At 37.5% G+C, this 20,706-nt stretch overlaps 1 protein-coding gene across 1 annotated transcript in view; it reads left to right on the forward strand.

Annotated features, from left to right (window-relative positions):
- The window catches only part of MYO3B (myosin IIIB), a 202,841-nt gene that overhangs the window by 66,925 nt on the left and 115,210 nt on the right, over window positions 1-20,706 (forward strand). The window contains exons 9-10 of the mRNA XM_035896172.1: window positions 4,677-4,742; window positions 18,356-18,511. Of these exons, the coding sequence (XP_035752065.1) occupies window positions 4,677-4,742; window positions 18,356-18,511 (222 nt within the window). The remainder of the gene's footprint in view (window positions 1-4,676; window positions 4,743-18,355; window positions 18,512-20,706) is intronic.

Here is a 20,706-nt window from a genome sequence, read left to right on the forward strand (position 1 = left end):
GACGTAAATCTCATTATTATGCATGGTGTACTGTGCTTTTTCTATGGCTGTTTCACTTAGTTTCTTGAATGGTTTAATTTCATGTAAAAACTGTCTATGTGTAAACCTAGGCAACTGTCAACAGAACTATTGTCTCTTCAGTCTGCTAGAAAAATAATTCACAACATACGTGTATGGGGCTGTGATTGCCAGGGCCTGTTCATGGTGACAGGTGTTAGATGTTCATCTGCTAATTTCTCATTAGAAACAATGTGGTAGGCTGATGATGCAGTTTGGTCATTGGAGGCCCTGTCTTGGTTTCTGTCATAAATTGTATGGCTATGTTTACAGAAATAGTTTAGAAAATAGTAGATGCGTTTTCAATTTCTAAAAATTTGTGGAAGTATTTCAAGATGGAAATATTTGTTTTCTCATTGCCAACCAATATCTATTATCTGTGATCTGTAATTAGGCTCACAGCTTAACATAAAGGATGAGTGGTGCTCGCTGAGCTACATCATTGGCCTTATTGTGGTAAAATGACTGATTTTGTTTTGCCAGCTGTGACTTTGGACGCAGGCTGAATGACAGGGAACACATAAAGCTTGACAGATTAAAATATTTCCAGCACATACTCTGTGTGTATCATTCAGAATTCAGCAGCAGTTCTTGCTTGATAAGCTTGCTAATGTCTTCATGTTCTAAGGAACATTGTGCTCCTGTATGGGGTGTCTTGTACAGGCACAATCCTGCAGTCCTCACCAAAGCAAAACTCCCAGTGAAAAACAGCGTCAGTATGACCATGGAAGGCACTGAATACAAGGGTAGAAAAACTCCTCACAAGAGCAATGCCTGAGGAAATAGAGCGTGTAGTTCTGTGACTAATTATGAATTATAGAAAGAACTAAAGCAAAAAAGATACAAAGTTGGGAAATAAATGGTTGATTACTCATCTTGTATCAAAAGAGGACATTTTCAAAAGACAAGTCCAATTATACCCATTTTTTTACAATAATATTCATATCTACTTCTTACAATTTCCATCACTTATAGTAGAAAACAAGACTATATTGTCCTTCAGCTTCTTATATATGTGGCAAGGACGATTGAAAGGTTGCATGCAAAGCATTCTAATTTTATATGAAGAGAGGAGAATAAGTTATGTCAGCAAGTTAACAAGAGGTAGCTTTTTAGTTTTTCTATGAATATGTTCTGAATACTGCAGAAACAGACAAATGTTGGTGAAATGCAGTGATATTTGCTGATGCAAGTATAAATAAGCCATAGAACTCCATGTGTTGGATTTAGAATCATAGAATCATAGAATCGCTTTGGTTGGAAAAGACCTTTAAGATCATCGAGTCCAACCTTTAACCTAACCCTGCCATCCCACCACTAAACCATGTCCCTAATTTAATATAGTCTGGAATCACAAATGGCCCTAGTTTGATCTTTGAGCTGGAATAGTGAGGCAAGTTTGCTCCTCTGTGGTTTAGCATGTGATAACATACGTAAGTTGGTTTGCCTTTTCTCTTTAATGTGATATGAATTGCAGATATCTTAATGGATTATTAATTTCAAACTGCAAAAGACTTAGTGTGCTCACAAAAAAGCTTAAAGTGCTGTCGTGGTTTAACCCCAGCTGGCAACTTATCACCACACAGCCGCTTGCTCACTCCCCCCACAGTGGGATGGGGGAGGGAATCAGAGGAGTAAAAGTGAGAAAACTCGTGGGTTGAGATAAAGGCAGTTTAATAGGGAAAGCAAAAGCTGTGCACGCAAGCAAAGCAAAGCAAGGAATTCATTCACCACTTCCTATCGGCAGGCAGGTGTTCAGCTATCTCCAGGAAAGCATCACGTATAACAGTTACTTGGGAAGACAGACGCCATCACTCCGAATGTCCCCCCCTTCCTTCTTCTTCCCTCAGCCTTATATGCTGAGCAGGACGTCATATGGTATGGAATAGCCCTTTGGTCAGTTTGGGTCAGCTGTCCTGGCTGTGTTCCCTCCCAGCTTCTCATGCGCCTGGCATAGCTGAGAAGTCCTTGGCCAGTCTAAGCACTACCCAGCAACAACCAAAACATCAGTGTGTTATCAACATTCTTCTAGTACTAAATCCAAAACACAGCACCATACCAGCTACTAGGAAGAAAATTCACTCTGTCCCAGAAGTAACCAGGACAAGTGCATATCTGGCTCTGTGTTATCCTAGAACTTGAGTTTGAGTCCTTACTGCAGAAATCTACCTCTGGAGGTGCCATGGAAGCAATGGTGTTTTCTGCTGTCACCACGAAACAGTTTGTGGTGTCTTAGGTAAAACGAAGGTAGTAAGCTGACCCTCTTATGCCCCTTTCTGGAAATCCTTTATGGACATGATGCCAGAAAAAGGTGAGCTGATTTTGTACTTTATAGTTAAGTAAGATCTTTCCTCAAGGGGAACCAATGTACTTTACAGATGCTAATGAATTGAAGTTCTAGCCGTGTTGATCAGCTCAATTTTATAGATGCGGTACTTGAAGCATCAATTTAGTGACTTAAGTACAGAGGACTACTAGTTCTCTGTTTTTACTACAAAGGCACTAAGAATAACATAGTATCTTCTGTCAACAAATACAAAAGTATTGGGTTCAAGCAAATGGCTAAATGTATTTCCTGAATGATATCTGCTCTGCTGGTCTGTTCTTCCATGATGAAATCCCACCTGTTTCCATCATAACATCTGTAACTAATATAAGTATCTCTGTGTCTTTTTTCAAAAAGTTCCTTGTGAGATTATTAATAGAGCCTCCAAAGCACATGCTTTTTGTAAGCTCTATTGTTTCCACCGTGAAAAGACTGTAAGAACAGTGCAAACAGAAAAGACAAAACTACGTATTTCATTAATAGTAACTGAACTTTTGAAAAAGCAAACTACTTTGCAGTGAAATTCAAAATTTCGTGGCAAATATTCAGTAGACAGTGCTGGTATCATTGTAAAAAGAAATACACTGTACTTCACAGTACAGTAAAAGTTGGTCTTACCGGAATCCAAATTCTCAGATAGAGTACCATTCCTATAAAATAAAGACTAAAAACATATACTAACCCCATCTGGCTGTACCTTAAAGCTGTTTGCAGAGTTCATGCATATGGGATGTGTGGACTGACAACTGTTTTCATTATAGAGAAGGACATTTTTAAAGTTTACCTTTCTTTGATAGAGTGAGTTGTTTTTTCTTTTTTCCTGGGACTATCTCTAGAAATATTTTCTAATGGAGTTTTTTTTATGCTTGTAAAAAACCAGATTCTGTAATGTGCATGAACAGAATAACGATAAATTTGATAAGTGATGCACATCTCAAACATTCTGGATTTCTTCACTTCAGGAAGAAAAATTGTGTTCCCTAAGTAATAACGTATTCATCTCAGAAAACTTGTCAGCCTGCAGTGAAATTAGATGACTGCATTTGTTTTGAATAGATACAGATGAACAAAAATAGTCCACCTATTACAAAGGCACACTGTAATTTTTTTTAAACCATTTTGTTTGGATTTTTGAGGGTAGTTGTTAAATGGAACTACTCTTTGAATGAATATGCATGAACATTTCAAGACTACTGAGCAGATCAGTGCTAATTTACGTTGTTTATGCTGTTTGCCTTTTTGTTTTGTGAGATGTTTCCAAGCAGTTTCATGCTATGGAATGTGGCCCCAGTATAAACAAGGTGATTCATGATACAATCCAGAATATCAGTGAGTGTTTCTGTTGTAGAATAAGTCTTACTGTGGGTTTTTTTTTTTTATGCCAGTTCAGTGATATGTGACCCTTCGCACTGAGCCCTCAAATGCATCAAAAGACAAATCATTAAGGTTTCATAAAACATAAATTTTATCTTAAAAAGTTAAATAGACTTCAGTACTTATAAAATCTTAAGTTGCAGAAGAAACCTCTGGAAGATAGTATAGTATAATATGTGGTTCATGAACACTTCCTACTACAGGTTGGGCCACTTAAAATTTGGTCCACTTAATATGACCTATAGGCCTTGCTCTGTATGTTTATGTAATCTAACTGTGACAGTAACAATCAGAAAGGAAAGTAATTATATGCCAACTAACGTGGAACACATCTGAGTTTAAAAGATTGTTCTTATGGAAGGCCATCTTACTATGTATGTAAAAATACTGTCTGCTAAGTGTCACTTTAAAACTGACACCCATTTTTTATAGTTTTAGACTTTACATTGTCATCCAAACTGAATACAGATTGAAATCCAGACTGAAAATCCTACAGATTGTTGATAGTTTGGTAGTTCTTACGGTGAAGATATCCATACTTTAAAAAGTTTTGGTCAGAGTCAGTGTTCTGTGGTAAAAAGCTAAAATGGTGTGATGGGTAAGTTAATATTCCAGTTTCGGTTGATCCTTCCTGAGCCAGGCTGAATTGAAAGAGAAATGTTGGGAAGCACACGGTGAGCTATATTGACTCCCAACTTCAAAGGTATTGACATAAAAGGAGGAGGACATGAAAAGAGGAGAACTGTCAGTGAATAAGCAGCAGCAAGAAAACCCCAATAGGTATCTTGAAGGGGACGCATAAACAATTTGAGCATTACTTTTTTGATCATCATTTTCTCCCTAGTGGAACCAATAAAATCTGTGAGGTAATTCCAGTAAACATTAACATTTTTAACCCCCAAACTTTGTATTTTTTCAGGAATCCTCCTCCTACTTTGCTACATCCTGAAAAATGGTGCAGAGGATTCAACCATTTCATTTCACAGTGAGTTTTATTTTTTTTTAAAAACAGCTTATTCAGCAAGGCCTACCTGTGTCAATATGAAAACAGAATTTGTTTTATGGAGTTGTTGCTTTTGCAGGTTTTTAACTTCAGTTTTCTTTTCATAGACTCTAGACCATGCTTCACTTCTTGAAAGCTATACAGCACAGTTTGATCTCATGTAATTTACTTCATAGCTTCTCTGAACTCCTTAGTTGATTGCTTCTTGACTTTGATGGACCTGGGACAGGTTTATAAATATACCTGATTTCCTTCATGGTTTTGCAGTGAAATTTTGTGTCAAGGAGAAAAAAACATTAGAGAAAATGACTGCTGGTCAATTTTGAAAAACAAGAAAGAAAATAGCTGCCTTTTTCCACTTTAATAACATTCCCAATATTATTTAATAATAATATTATTTAATAATATACCCAATATATGTAATTGAGCATCACTTGTACCAAGAGTGTAATATGTTGCCTAGATGGTGCCAACTTTCTGGATGTGGCTGTCACTGAACTGTAATATGCTTTTGCTTTACTTTTTTCTTTTTACAGTGAAACTGAGAAATCACAGTTCAGTAGTTGCTAGCATTATATTCAGAAATCTTAAAGCAACTCTCATGAGTGATTTTCAGTTCTTCAGGATTTCATTGTGGCCTATTACAACCTAAACTGTGTAACATGGGGAATAATATTATCAAAATCTTGGGAAGTTTACACTGTTCAAAAAAACAAATACTTTAAACACCACTCTTCAGTATTGACTTTTCAAGATAGGTTTGAAAATGTGCACATCTGCATTTTGAATCTGTTCTGTCCTTCATGTATCTAGTTACTTGTGCAGGAGTACAATACCTTTTTCAGTCAATCATGTAGTAGTGTCTTCCCGTTTTAGGAGAAGTTGAAGAAAGACTAATGCAAATTTTATCTTATTTAGTATGCTGGTCTTTATCCAGGCAGGAAATTGAGGTATACTGTAATGGTTGGCCTACAGAGGAAGGCCATTACTATCATTACTGCAATGTAACTCACAATCTCTTCCAGTGTAGGTAGTAGAAGTACATTCCTCTAGAGCAGATTGACCCAAGTTCTGTTTCTCCATAATCCATGACCTTGTTTACACAGCAGTGTACGTTGTGAACTATGGCGGAATTGGTGTTTAATTACAAAAGTCACTGGGTGGTGGATTAATTCCATTCTATTACAGAGAAACATTGTTTTTACAGTATTTATGGACTGTAGCGTGTATTCTGGGGGACTCTAGCAGTGGTGGGTTATATTACACTTGTACTTTAGAGAGTGAATGCACCTGGTAAATAACATTACATTCCTTTCTCAGAAACATTGTGCAACAACCTTCAGCATTGTTACTCAGGTTTTTCTTTCTTTGGTATCTTCCTTTTTAGAAGTCCCTGCTGAGCTTGAGAACAGTACAAAAAACTAAGGTTAACATTTCTTAACATTTGCTCAGTCCTTTAGTTCAGCATGCACTGTTTATAAAAGAAGTCAGATGTTAGTACTTTATGGCTATACTTGTTTTTAATCTTGTCCTTCGGGTTTTTGATATCATCAAATTGTGTATTTTTAATCACAATGATTTTTAATTACTTTTGCTTATTTACTTCCTCTCACCAGCAACATCATGCAGGTTCTCAGATCTTGCTTTTCATTTTTACAGTAATATGCACAAAGTATGCTTATATGCAGCCTCTTAACATGGAGAAATGCAATAATTGTAATAAATATGCAGGATTTATAGCTACCTTTAAGACAACACTGAAATGAAATTCTCTGTGACATTGCTTCATTCTCAAGCACATATTAGTAAAGTTATTATGATGCAGAGGTGACGATATTTTTTGGAGGCTTGGATTTACATTAGTGGATCTTCTAGAAAAAATTAAATAATGAAACATTAGATCATACAACTGCAAACCTTTTGGCCATTACTGATAATTGGCTCATTTATATGCATTAGTTATGCCTTTGTTGATGCCTACCTTGTGACAGCTTAGTTATGATAAATTAAAAGCAGTGATTGTATAAATTCCATACTGCTTTTTATCCATATGTTAGGACCTTGCCTGCTGTTTCTGTCACCCTTGTGATGAGTGGTTAGCTTTCGAATAATTTCATTATCTACCTCCTTCCTGATGGCTAACATAATTTGCATAACAAGCTTATCTGGTTCAAGTTGTGGGACAGACCTGTGCACTGACAGAAACTGAGCATGCAGCTTTGGCTAAGCAGACTTTTGACTTCAGTTCTGTTTACACAATAATTATATTTATGCCAAGATTCCCAAACCTGGTCATTGTAGCTTTTTTCATCTCCAGTTCTCATCCCTTGAAATGCCACTGTGTCAAGAGGCATTTTTGTTGTAAGTGTTCTCTCACATACTATAATGATTTACAACATGCTTGAGCTGGAAGTTTCAATGTACTTTTGTAGGTAACTCTTTAAACTGTTAAAATAATAATCATGTATTTTTGAAAAACGAAGTCTGTATTTTAAACTGTGACTCTGCTGCCCCAAAAGCTATGATTTTGCAGCAGCATTTTAAAGTCAGATGCATTATTTACTAAATCTGAATGGAGAGGGGATCAAGATAGTTATTAGCTTGGTGAATTTATGTTTCTATTCCCAGCATTGTTGACCTTGACTTGAAATGAAGACTGTAATGTGTTGTCCTCATAAGGATTTTTACAATGAGATAGCTAATCTGAGTTAGATATTTTGTTTTTAAAAAAATAAAGACAAGATGCATCTTCTGCCAAGCTATCTCTGGCAGCAGCCTAATTTTGTATTTGGTATCTACTGAGATACATGCAGCATATATATACTTTTAAGAGGTCAGTATATGTATACCTATTTATCTGTACTACTGTTATTGTCCATGAAGAAGAACTTGGCTGCTCCACACATAATGTGACAAAGAATTAATTCTGTTTATTTTTATCTGCATATTAATAGGGCTTACCATTCCTATAAGGCCACGTGAACAACCACAGTAGTTGTTGGAAGACTGGCTCCTAAAACCAATATACTTTTACCTGTGTTTATTTGTATGTTGAAATGAAATACCAGTTTTGAAGAGTTCGCTGTATTCATTGCCCATGAATGTTTATGAAATTTTTTTTTTGATGGCTACAGCATAGACGACTTTGCTCTCTTAAGATAAAAGTTGTGTCCACTGCCATTTTAGATGTACAGTGCTTCAGAATTTGTTAATAAAATAATACAGGCCATATCTTAAAATTAATAACCCCACACACACATACACTCACTACAGTTATCTCCCATGCTGCAAATAATTTTCTTGGCAGTTTAAACCTTGACTGATCTCTAAGGGTAGATAGAACAGTTAATATGTTCGTTCTTGGAGCAGAAGGATACAACAACCTTTATTTACATTACATCACAAAATGGTAATTTTAATTAAAATGAACAATGGTATCTCCAGGGACAGACGTTCTGTTTTTAAATTTATTTAACCAATGATTAGCTATTATGGTTCTTTGAATTAATTAGTCATTCTTGAGCTGGAGGGAATTAAAGAATTAAGAAATTCTGGAAGTAATAAAGTCAAAATGTGAAGTTACAGGATTTATGGTCACATTTGTCATCAGAATATAACTTTTATTTTAGCAATGACATTACAAATACAATACAAATATATGGTTTTTAGTCTCGATAAGCTTAATTTTTTGTACTCGATTTAAACACAGCCTCACAAGCTGAATTTCATATAGATGAGTATACATTGAGTTATTCAATTAATAGATCATTTAGATTATGTAGGTTTTAAGTGCTCCATTTAGATTTAGCATCTCTGAATACAGATCAATTTTTTTCACAATCTAACAAATTGTTTAGTGACATTCTGTTCATATTACATAAAGAACATTTTAGTGTTTCTGTCACTGAGAACATGAAATCTTTTGACATAACTCATTAATTTCAGTGTCTAAGACAGATGTTTGCAGATGTCAGAAAGATACGAATTGCAATTTGTAAGGTTACCACCAAATTATTAAGTTTTTTGCATTTTATTCATTGATGTAGACTCTGAGAATCTGTCTACAGATGAACTTGAAATACTAAATCGTAGTACCTGACAAAAGATCTTTGCCACTTTTGAGTGTTGCATGAGACATTTTTATACAGATAAATGGGCATATATAATGGATACAATTATCTTCAGCTTTCTAATGACTGGTTGTAGTAAAAAACTGCAATTTTAGGTAGAGGTGAGAAACTCCCATGCAGGTTTGAAGTCCTGACCCTGTAAAGAATCGTGCTAGATTTTACAAATGTCATAGTATCAAGATCTTTCACTCAGTAAAGTATACTATTGAGTTCCTTACCATTAGTGATAAGCACTCATTCTTCCCTTGGTTCCCATGGTTTGTGAGTTTATTGGCTTGCTATTCTGAATTATAAAGGCTAACAGTAGTAAGTATAGTGTAGCGAGAAAGATAAGTGTCCATGGTGGAGCGACAAATCTATTTGGGAAGTATTGGCAATTCTATTAATACTATGCTGCATAGAAGATTATAGTATCAGAGAGAGCATGTGAAGTAATTGTCTGATGAGACAGTTTCCTTACTCTCTTCTTCAAGCTCCTATTGTCATTAAGTGCCAGTATTCCAGTTTCTCAAGTAGTCTCTGCCTATTGCTCTTTCACTGGGATGCTTTTTAAGCTTAATTTGAAGCTTAGATGCTTCTGGAGATCTAACTTATTACCATTTATTGGAAGGAAAGCCTTTTGTAATAGCTAATGTTTGCCATCTCCCTGCTTTACTTGAAAGGAAAAGTAAAGGCAGGATGTTACCACCTGTTACTACATGGTTTTCACTTCCATAATATTTGGTAAAAGTAAAGACTGAGCATGGTAGAAGACTGAGGACAGTAAGACAGAAGTGGTAGACATGAACGCTGAGATGCAGGATGGGAAGGAAGGAAAATGGCAGGATGAAGAGAAGTGAAATATATTTCTGCTGGTCTTGTAGTAGTTTGTTGTTAGGGGTAGACTTATTCCTTCCAGTTAAATTATTCTAGTTCTCAAAGAAATGTGTTCTAGATGATCCATGTTTGTTTGGAATGCATTTTTGATGGTACGAAAGGCAGAAAGGCAGAAGTATGGAAATAGGAAAGCAGTAAAAATTGGCGTTGCAAAAAAAGTAAACCAAATAATAATCCAGCATTTCTGCCTGGTAATAGTACCTTTGCATTGGACTGATGAGGCAACAGTAGCATAGTAATGCCATATTCCTCTCAGTAGATTTGTAAGTCATCTGTACTTGTAGAATAGAGACAAGAGTCCAATTCCTTCTTTTACAACTGAAGAAACTGAAACAAAGGGCATCTTGCTCAAAGTCACTCAGTAATCAACAGCAGAGCTGGGAATGAAGCGGTCCAGCATACTTTTACATTAAGGGAAGCTCCAGGAAGCACAGATGTGCCTGATGTCCTCTTGTGGGCCATGGGGTACAGGTCAGGTCTGGCACACAGTAATGAGAAGAATGTTATTACTGCCTGTGGACTCCCAAGTAGTAGAACTAACCTGATCTCATCTGCCCAGGTGTTTGTGAATTACTTCAAATGAAGATGTCATAGCATGGCTGGATTTGGGGTTTCACAGCAGAGGGCATCAGGCAGTCAGCTTACTGGTGTATAGGTGAGAAACTTTTCCCAGCTGCTCTGTGGTTATGTCATGGTGGATCTACAATTGCCTTTTTAGTGGCTGTCCTTATTTACTGGAAGATAGGAAAGAATGCACTAAACACCAAAGGAGAGAAAAATATCTCTATCCTTAGCTGCCTTTCCAGCTATGTGGCAGATGTAAAAGTAGTAAACTGTCAGTATCATAGAATCATAGAACGGTTTGGGTTGGAAGGGTCCTCTAGAGATCATCTAGTCCAACCCCCCCTGCAGTGAGCAGGGACGCTGCTAACTAGATCAGGTTGCTCAGTGCCCCATCGAACCTGGTCTTGAATGTTTCCAGGGATGGGGCCTCTACTACCTCTCTGGGCAACCCATTCCAGTGTTTCGCTACCCTCATTGTAAAGAATTTCTTCCTTATATCCAGTCTAAACCCACCCTGTTTTAGCTTAAAACCATTAAACCTGGTCCTGTCACAGCTGGCCCTACTAAAAAGATTTTCCCCGTCTTTCCTATGGGCTCCCTTTATGTACTGAAAGGCCACAATCAGGTCTCCCCACAGCCTTCTCTTCTCCAGGCTGAACGAGCCCAACTCTTTCAGCCTGTCCTCATAGGAGAGGTGCTCCAGCTGTTGGATCATTTTTGTAGCCCTCCTCTGGACCCGCTCCAACTGTTCCATATCTCCTACCTTTTCTATGCTCCCAACTGCCTCAAATCAGTGGCATGCTGTATTGTCAAAGGGGAATGGATGTCTAAGGGAGAATGTTTGGTACAAATGCAAATCATACTGTTTCTAATAAAATGCTTCAGTTGTATAAAGGTTCTGAAGGCTCTTTGTGTTCCTGGGACTTCAAGGGCAGGCCAAAGAAGTAGAGCAGACACATTCCTGGTAAAAGGCTAGAAGCACCCCAATTTCATCATACAATAAATACATGTATTTGATGTTTTTGAGATGCTCCCTAGAATTGTTCTGACTGAATTTCTGTTGTCTCTGGTAAAATTCTAAGGGTTTCAACAAGAGTGAAATCTGACCCATTCTAAGAGCTGCAAGAGGCAAGAGGTGCCACTCCATGGAGTTTCCATTGCTTGTCTTCTAAACCATGTGTATGAGCCAGAATAATTTGTTGTGTCTACTCAGCCCAAAGGAGGCTGGGAAACCTGTTGTAATTCTTGAAGCTTTAGAAGAGGTAAAGCTATTTACTACACCTAATTTTAGAATTTCAGTGTGAGTGAACCTTTGTTAGGTTTTAGATGCGTGCTCTAAATTATACTATATGGTGCCTGATGTTAAAAATTAAACTGAAATAAGATTTATTAAGAAAACAGGTGCTGGTGACATTTCAGTGTTAGTGTGTTTCTCTCTTTGTTAGGGAAGATAAGTAATTTACAGCATTTGCTACCAAAAGGCAGATCAATAAAGATATAAATGTGTTCTGACCATCAGAATTTATATTACGCATGTGATGATTGAGTACTTTGTCATCAATTGTCTTTCATCTTGACACCTGATTGTAGCAGAAGAAACAGTATAATCCTTGCTATTTATCATGGTATGCTGGTTCAAGACAGGAGACCTATTTAACCTATATACATACCCTTAGTGCTCAGCGTTTGCTTTTTCCAAAGGGGCAACTATATATAGTTTTGAAGATAAGGTTATTTGTATCCTGTATGTCCTGTTGGATTAGGACTGAAAACAGAAATGCTGCTGGCAAAGCTGTCACAGTTTTTTAGTTCATTTTTGCAAACTAGTGACCTGCAGCAGTGGGGGATGGGCAGGCCTGGGAATGGGAAGCAGGGAGGCTTCAGGGAAGCAGGCAGATCCCTGCATCACTATTACAAACGTAATTCGTGAAATGTCATCTTCTCTGCCTCTCTGACCAGTGTCTGCCACAGCTATGTGTGGTGCAGAGGTGGGAGGACAGTCACAGCGAAGGATAGGAACAGAGCATTTTAAACAGATAAAAACAATCTGAGATTGTTATTTTTCCTTCCTTGACTGGCAAGTTTCTGACCTAATGTACCTGGCCTAGATGATCTTGCTTGTCAGTGTCTGTCCTTCCATTTTGCTAAGCAGGAGGGGCCACCCAGTTGGGGTCATGCTCTTGATTTCATTAATTATCCACCATGAAACAACCTTCTGATAGAATTAGCTTGGAAAGTATGAGCAAGAAAAAATAAACATCTCAGAACCTAGAGACCTCCTTCTCCCTGCTTAGGGAGAGGATCAAAAGAGTATGATCTTACTCCTTCTCCTCTGCCTCTGGGAAATCTCCATTCTAGATCCCCAGCTGAGCTGTCTCTACCTTTGGGGACAACCTGGTAGCTGTTTTTTCTGGGACTGGGAGGAGAGGATCTCAGCACCTCATGATGACCTGAAGTCCTGTTCAAGACCCTGGAAAGCTCTTCTATTCCAACAGGAGAGTCCTGGAAAGATTCCTCACTGCTAAGCAGCAGGTACTTGTGCAAGCAGTTAAGTATTTGGAGGGCAGGGAAGAGTGGCGTAGAGCTGTGTGAGGAACAAATGGGAGAGCACCCTGATGGGCCAGGGAGTGACAGAAGAGGGAGGGACCAGAAGAGTAGCAATGAGGACTTTATCTAACAATTTGTTGAACAGATCAGAGACTTTTATATCTCTCTTGCCCAGAGGCTGTGGTGTGGATTCCCCATCTCTAATACAGAATCTGATATCCAGTCATCATTTCTTCCAAATAATAACCTGTGCATGTTCTGCGCAAGCAGATGATAAACAGTGACTAGATGTCTGGTTGGATATTTGTTTTATGAGACAAAATAAATTCCAGCAATCCACTGCCAGCAGATGAGAAATCATCAGAAATGTAGCATTCACAAAATGTAGTAATTGAAGAAAACGAAATACTGGAGATAAATCATAATGTAACTAAGACATAAGGGTTGGAGCTGCTTGGTTTCTTTATTTTTAAAGAAAGTACCTGTGGCCAAATAGATCTGATGAAGGAGAATTTCTGAAAGAAATAACTGCTGCTGCTCTACTTAGGTTTGGCTGCAATAGTGAATGACATTAGTAATTGTTTTCTATTTCTGAACACACAGGAGACTTAGACCACCATTGCAGTTCTTATGAAATCTATTTCTTTCCCTTTATTCATTAGTAAATATTAGCTCAACACTGCTGATAAATATCTCTCCTTGCCAGTCATCTGATTCGCTACTTGCAAAATGACAGTTTACATTGTTGAGAGGTAGCAATTCCAACAATGTTATCGTCCAAGTGCAAGCAGCCAGTGAATTTTTAGAGGCTGTCTCAGATGGGCCTGTGTGTATGGGAGTCTGCTCTTATCCCCTGCTAATAAATACTTCATCTTTGCCTGTAATTGTGGCAGAATGGAAATGGTGCTTAGGAGCCTGGCTGTGAGATTGCAGCAAATGGCTGCAACCTATGTTTAATGTAGTGACACTAATGAATTCTGAGAATTAATTTTCAGCTAAGAAAGCATGATGGAAGATACTAGAATTTCAAATAAGGTAATGGATTGACTTTCATCAGGGCAAACATGTACTATGTTTGTTTCCTTACCAATCTCTACTTACTTAGCTTTCCTATTATTTTAGATCCAAAAAATAGCAGACCAAATGTGATCATATTTTCATCATACCTTATATGAAACCATCTTGTAGATTTGCTAGTCAATTTGCTCAATGCAAGGCAGTCTCCCCTTTTTGTTTTTTTGTTTCAATAATTACCATGGGCCAAACAAATGGGCTTAATTTGTAGGTGCAGCACAGTTCTTGGTTTTTTATGTAATTGCAGCATGGTTGATGTTTGACAGTGCCTAAGCTAACTGTCCAAATTGGTCTTAAACAAATGCTCAGATGAGCACCTGAACGTATTTTAGTTTTCTGCTTTCCTCGGAAGCAAATACTTTGGTGATATGACTTCTTAATACTGTATTTTACTTGCATAATGCACACACTGATTCTTGTTGGCTGCATTAAATAAGAAGATTTTCTGATAACGGACATTATAAAAGCTGTTTTGTTGCTGTACTCTTCCTCTTTCAAATGTTAATATTGCTGGTTTTTTGTGTATTACGTCTTGATTTCTTTTTTTCTGGCCTTTACATGGAATAAATCTCCTGACTGAATGTACTGGCAGCTTTGGATTCAGGCACCCATGTGATTAACTTTTTCACACATAATAGTTCTCTTTCAGGGTGCCGGTCAATAGAAGACACTGTGATAATGCCCACCTTCATGAACACTTCAGCATCATAAGAGCTGATGTTCTATGTTAAATTATTTTTTTCTGAAGAGCAGTATAGTGCCAATACTGCTTCTGGTGTAGGAGGTGATAACTTACTGAACACCTGCAGTGACACTGGCTGTCTGATGCATCATTTTACATTATCACGTAGGTGGTGGCCCAAGAACCTGTTATTTTACAGGTAGCTGACTGAGAACAGCAGAAGCACGCATTCAGTGTGGCACTAAAAGCAACACAGTTGAAATGACAGTGTGTAGAAGCAGAGCATTTAAATATACCTCAGAGTATTAATAGGTCTTGTGTGCCTAGAGAGAAATTAGGACAAAGGAATATGCACCAAGAGGAGAAACATAAAGCTATCTTTTCAGTGTCACATGACAGCTCTCCATCCTGCACTCCATTGCAGTAGGCCTGGTGATACACCAAATTGGCACTGAATATCTGAGTACACACTGAGCCCACAGTACCTACTGTGACTAAGCTGCAAGTTACTGGCACTTGAAACACAATAGGGAGTAATTTCTAGAGGTGACTGTGTCAACACTTCTGCTCTTTCAGAGCAAAAGGAGAGCGTATATGCCATACGCACGTCAGTTCCCTATGGCCTGCCTGGTCTTCCTGCTGCTGTGTTCCGAATGTGCTAGGTATTTACCATTTAACTTAATGGATTAAACCAGCTTCAGTGGAGGTGTACATCCTTCCTGTCATTCTCTTCCCTGAACTGGAGTAGAAGTAATCACACTAGAAGTTACAGACATGAATTTAAGCAGCAGTCCTTCACCCTTGCACGGCTGTTGGTTACTAGCTCTTTGTTTTGTTGTGGCATCTCACTAACCATCTTGAAAGGGTTGTTCTTCCAATACAGGCACAAACTTGGCACAATAGTAGGTGTGCTCTGTCTGAGCTTGGAATAGACTTTGATCACAGAATCATGTGGATGTGTCTTGTCTCATTAGCTTGCTCATCTTAAAAATTCATGAAGTTTTATTTGTGTTTCAAGTGAAATCCTAAGTGACCACAGATTGCAAAAATACCCTACTACCAGCGAATGAAGGCTGCATATAGATGAAACAATATATAAACTTTGATAGTTGCAAAGCAGAAGAGTAGTATGCATGCAAAGTGAATAGTCAACAAGTGATTGGCAGGAGTATGCAACAGAAGCAAAGGTAATTCTAAAATAGTCTTCAAGACTGCTTACCTATGCTTGTTAAAAAACCTGCCAGACCTAAACAGCTATCATTTCAGGTGCATAATAGATAAGCTAAGAACTTTTTTACCTAAAATGTTTTCCTTCCATCTCTTGTTGGGCTTCCTTAATGAATGCAGTATCCTGGACATTTGGATGTTTCACCTAGGGGCCATCTGTATGGAAAAACTGAACTCTAATGTTGCTATCTGAAAAGCAACTACCATGACATTAGGGCCTGTTGTGATAGGGCAAGGGGTAATGGTTTAAAACAAAGAGAGGGTAGATTTAGGTTAGATATAAGGAAGAAATGTTTAGAATGAGGGTGGTAGAACACTGGAACAGGTTGCCTAGAGAGGTGGTAGATGCCCCATCCCTGGAAACATTCAAGATCAAGTTGGACTGGGCTCTGAGCAGCCTGATCTAGTTGAAGATGTCCCTGCACATTGCAGGGGCGGGGGGTTAGACTAAATGACCTGTAGAAGTCCCTTCTAACCCAAACTATTCTGTGATTCTATGACATAGCTTCACTTGGATTCAAGATTATTACTGAAAAATTCTTGATGTAATCAGATTTAATAAGAAAATTTATATATTAACAATATAATACAAATATAAATGTGTAATTATTGTTAGAATGGTAGAAATCACATGAGTGCATGAGCTTTGCAGACTGAAATCTTCACTTCAGATATTTGCCATCAATGTATGATTTGTATACTGCATAGTTTTTTGTTGTTTTGGTTTTCTTCCTCTGCCTTTCTGATTAATGTTATCTTTCTTTTCAAATGCTTTTTTCCTTTTGCTCAGGAAACATATAAATTTAACCAGGATTGACATGGACCATATTGTCTGTGTGGGTGTATTGACTTTTAAAAACCATGGAACACAAAAGGAAAAGTGTGTGTGGGGGGGGGAGGAGTTGTCAGAACCTGTTGAAGCCTAATGATGGATCTCCTCATGGAGGGGAAGGACTGGTATTTATAGCCTTGCACTCAGAGGGATGGAAATAAAGCAGGTTCTGCTACTTTATTCTTTCTATTAGGAGGCTACAGTTCTAGCCTGTAGCAAAATTCACCAAAATAGTTATAAAACTGGTAGCACATTTTACAGACTGTCTTTTCTGGACTAGATGTACCAAGAAGAGGTTGGGAAAATGGTTTTCAAGAACCTAAAGTATTAAAGTTCAAAGATATTTCAGGATCATTTTAAGACCAGAATTTAGGCTTCAGTAAAGTATTTGAGGTGAGGCTAAACTTCAATCATTTGCTAATGTGTTTTGTAGTATTTGAAATCAATTAATGAGTATGATTTTTTTTTTTTAGATGTAGCTTAAATTTTGTAAATTTTTATTCATACTGCTCAAATATAAATTATTCTAAAAGGTATTAAAGTTTCACTGAACTGGCTAAAAAGATAATCTTTATTTGTGATACTTCGCCCTGCTAAGGCAGTACTTTAGGTGTATCACTTAGTATCAGCAAATATGAGATGTAATTGTGAAGTATGTAATATGAATGCATCTCATCAAATAAACCCATCTTGGGCTATAGTTCACTGAAATTATAGGTGCTAGAAGGGAGGTATATTGCAGCATTTCTTTTTCACATTCTCAAATAATGTCAATATTATTGCTGAGCAAGGTAAATAGAATACTTTAATATAAAGAATTAGAGGGTACTTTAAAGCAGTCTAATCCCTTTAGGTCATTATTCTGTTTGGACTGTATTATTTCAGCTTTATTGTAGAGAAAATATTTCAACTTTAATGATGGCTTCGTCAATTTTAAATCTTGATTGTATAAATTAGCATGATACTTTATTTTATGCTAATTTAATAGGATGTATCTCTTTACTCATTACTAGATCACCTGTTCCTGTCACAGACAGAACTTTGATACCATGGCTAGCATTTAATTCTGACTCATTCATTTATCTTCCAGTCTGAATTATGTAGGTTTGCATAATTTTCTATGATTCTTATGCTAACACTTGTCATTGCAATATAGAAGATCTACCTGAAACATTCATTTTAAAAACAAAACAAAGCTCTATATCAAATTGTTCTGACTAATGTTGTATCACAGGTTTCACTTGTGGTTTTTAATACGCTATATCCTACAGTTCTTAGTCAAACTCCCTTCAGAGAATAGGTAGAAAATTAAAGTGAATGAAGTATTGTCTATTCACCTTACGTCATGTTTACTGTATATTAACTGTACAGCAGTTGCAAGATACGATGCCATTTTTTATAGTAGTCTAGTTAGAGTTAAAAAGAGAGATTAAATAAGCTCAAATCCATAGCCTTTATATTACTATACTTGTAGCATGAATTAACTTAGTTAAGTATTTTATGCCAGATTTATTTCAATGTAGAGGAAGATTCTTGTATACTGAAGAACTCAAATTTGTGGAAAAATAAACTAGTGTACAATAACAGCCACACAGTAAGCCGACTCAAATCATGCTGTAATGAAATAACATCATTGTCTGAGACCACTATTTCTCTGTCACAGGTGTCTTATCAAGGATTTTGAAAAGCGTCCTTCAGTCACCCATCTTTTGGAGCATCCATTTATTAAACAAGTACATGGTAAAGATATGTCTCTCCAAAAACAGCTGGCTGACCTCATCCAAGAACAGCAGCAGCTCGGCTCCATAGCCAAAACAAGGTACTGTACAAGATATATGCTTCAGCCCTCCTTCCCCACACTAATCCTGGAAGCACAAGTTGAAACTCTGAATGCACAGACATTTACTGTTTCAAATGATCATATTAATGTGTTGACTAGCAGTATTCTTTGCAATAAGTGCTGCATGCCACATGAATGCAAGAGGCGTGTTTTCCCATTGATAACTTTTTCAAGCTAATCTGATCAGCTGTAGTGCAACCTTCTCCTGAGCCTTCTTTCTCCCACTGAACTCTGTTCTATATGTATTCACTTTTGGCTCAGTCACAGAGACACTAATAATTCCAGAATGTTCTAGTTTGTGGAAATGCATATTGGCATGATGAAAAACTATATCATATTCTCTTTAAAAATACAGCTGTGAACAATGAGTTGACTACTAGAAAAGCTTAAGAGCAGAACACTTTAAAGTTTGCTCTTTGATTAGATACTATTAGTAAGAAGGCTATTCAGTACTTAAAGCAATTGGTTTGTCTGTAGTTTAATAGTAACTGCTATTTTTCATTCAGCCTAGTAGTTAATTGTAAAATGTGCTTAAAAAGCAATGAGTGTATCAGCAGCAGTGGGATTTTTTTACTTTTGAGGCTGATTGTAAATATGTCTTAGTTTAGTTGTTGTCCAGAGGGTGGCAGAATTTCCCTGTTTCAAAAGAGAATTAAATGCAAATGAACACACCTTCCCAAGCTCAGTAATCATTCTGTAATACGAAATTTGTCTGGAGTGAGATAAGCTCTGGACTGTTATTATAAACAAACACCTACTAATGTTGATGAAGAAAACTAAATCTCATGATTCATAAGTCATAAATATGTATATACTTATATGCCATAGGACTCTGTAGCTTAAATGCTAAAAGCCCAAACAAAAATGTACAAGTTAAAATAAAAGAATACCTGTAAGTACAGGTTCAAGGTGAAGCTGACTTCTGTGGTGCTTTTTTTTTTTTTTTTGCTTTTCTGGAAAAATATGCCAGGAACTGCTTACTGTGGGTGAGGGAGCTACGCCAGTGTTACAGTACAAGTTTTTGCTTTATCTAGCCTCCTAAGCAGACCTCCTCCATGTAACACCTCACAGATCAGATTGCCTACAGCTGTGGGTTGGCAGGCCCAAAAGATACCAAGAGTTTTCCCAGCTGTTGACCAAATGGAAGATATAGACAGAGTGAAATGATCCTTGTGCTAAGAAGAGCTCTGAAATGGATTCCTCATGGTACTCCAATACATTCTTCTGGGATCTGTCTCCATAATGTGGAGTGAGAAGGAATCAAGACCAAGACAGCATTTATTTCCTCAAGCCTTTCCATATATTAACTGCAACGACTGGGAGTGCTGCGACAGACAAGCTTTTGCACCTTATGCTTATTGTGCGTGACTGGAATGTAGGAAGGATTTTGCTCCCCAGCATACCCAATATGAATCAGTGCTCACCTAAAGGAATTTAACTCCTTGTCCATCCTGTCACCACCAACCCATCTTAAATGCTTTGTTTGCCAAGGATGATTTTTTGCAACTTGTGTGCAGTAGCACCTGCAGATTGCAGTGGTGAAGGGGACTCTCTTGCAATGGGTTTAGTCCTAATCTTATCCTCCCTACCAGTCTAAGTTCTAGTATTGTCCCTGATGCCCCCAAATTTACTTGACCAACTAGTCCCATGTTTCCTGTCCCAAGTTATTATCTGACCCATCTTTCCCATCAGTCTCCGTTCACTGTTCCTTCTGTTTGCCCTTAAGGCTTTGTTCTTCTCTTAGTCAGCTTCTTGTGCCTTTGTCCTCTACAACTCTGATTGATAGCTTCTGTTTCTAATCTTCACCTTCTTCAGCAACTCCTAGTCCAGGTTATTCTATTTTTCCAGCCATTTCCCTGTTCCTGGTGTTTCTCTTCACCCGATAATGTAGCTCACAGCCCTCTTGTTCTTTCTCATCACTGAATTAATCTTTGCCAGGTCTGTTATAGTTTCTCTTCTACTCTTAAAGCTCTACACCCAGCAGACTCTGTGTACCCATCTTGGGTTTTTTTCTGGACTTTTGGTTTGCTTTTAGCCATACCTCTGAATTAGACAGTTTCTTCCTCTGCCAGTGAATGATAAGAGGGGAGACATGATTAGGCTACTAGAGAAATAGTCATCTTTACCTTCACTTCGAAGCCAGTGGGCCTTGATATTGGCTTCACTTTGAAGCC

This window comes from Egretta garzetta, unplaced genomic scaffold, assembly GCF_000687185.1.
Source record: "Egretta garzetta isolate BGI_Z169 unplaced genomic scaffold, ASM68718v1 scaffold16, whole genome shotgun sequence".
In the NCBI taxonomy this organism is placed as follows: Eukaryota; Metazoa; Chordata; class Aves; order Pelecaniformes; family Ardeidae; genus Egretta; species Egretta garzetta.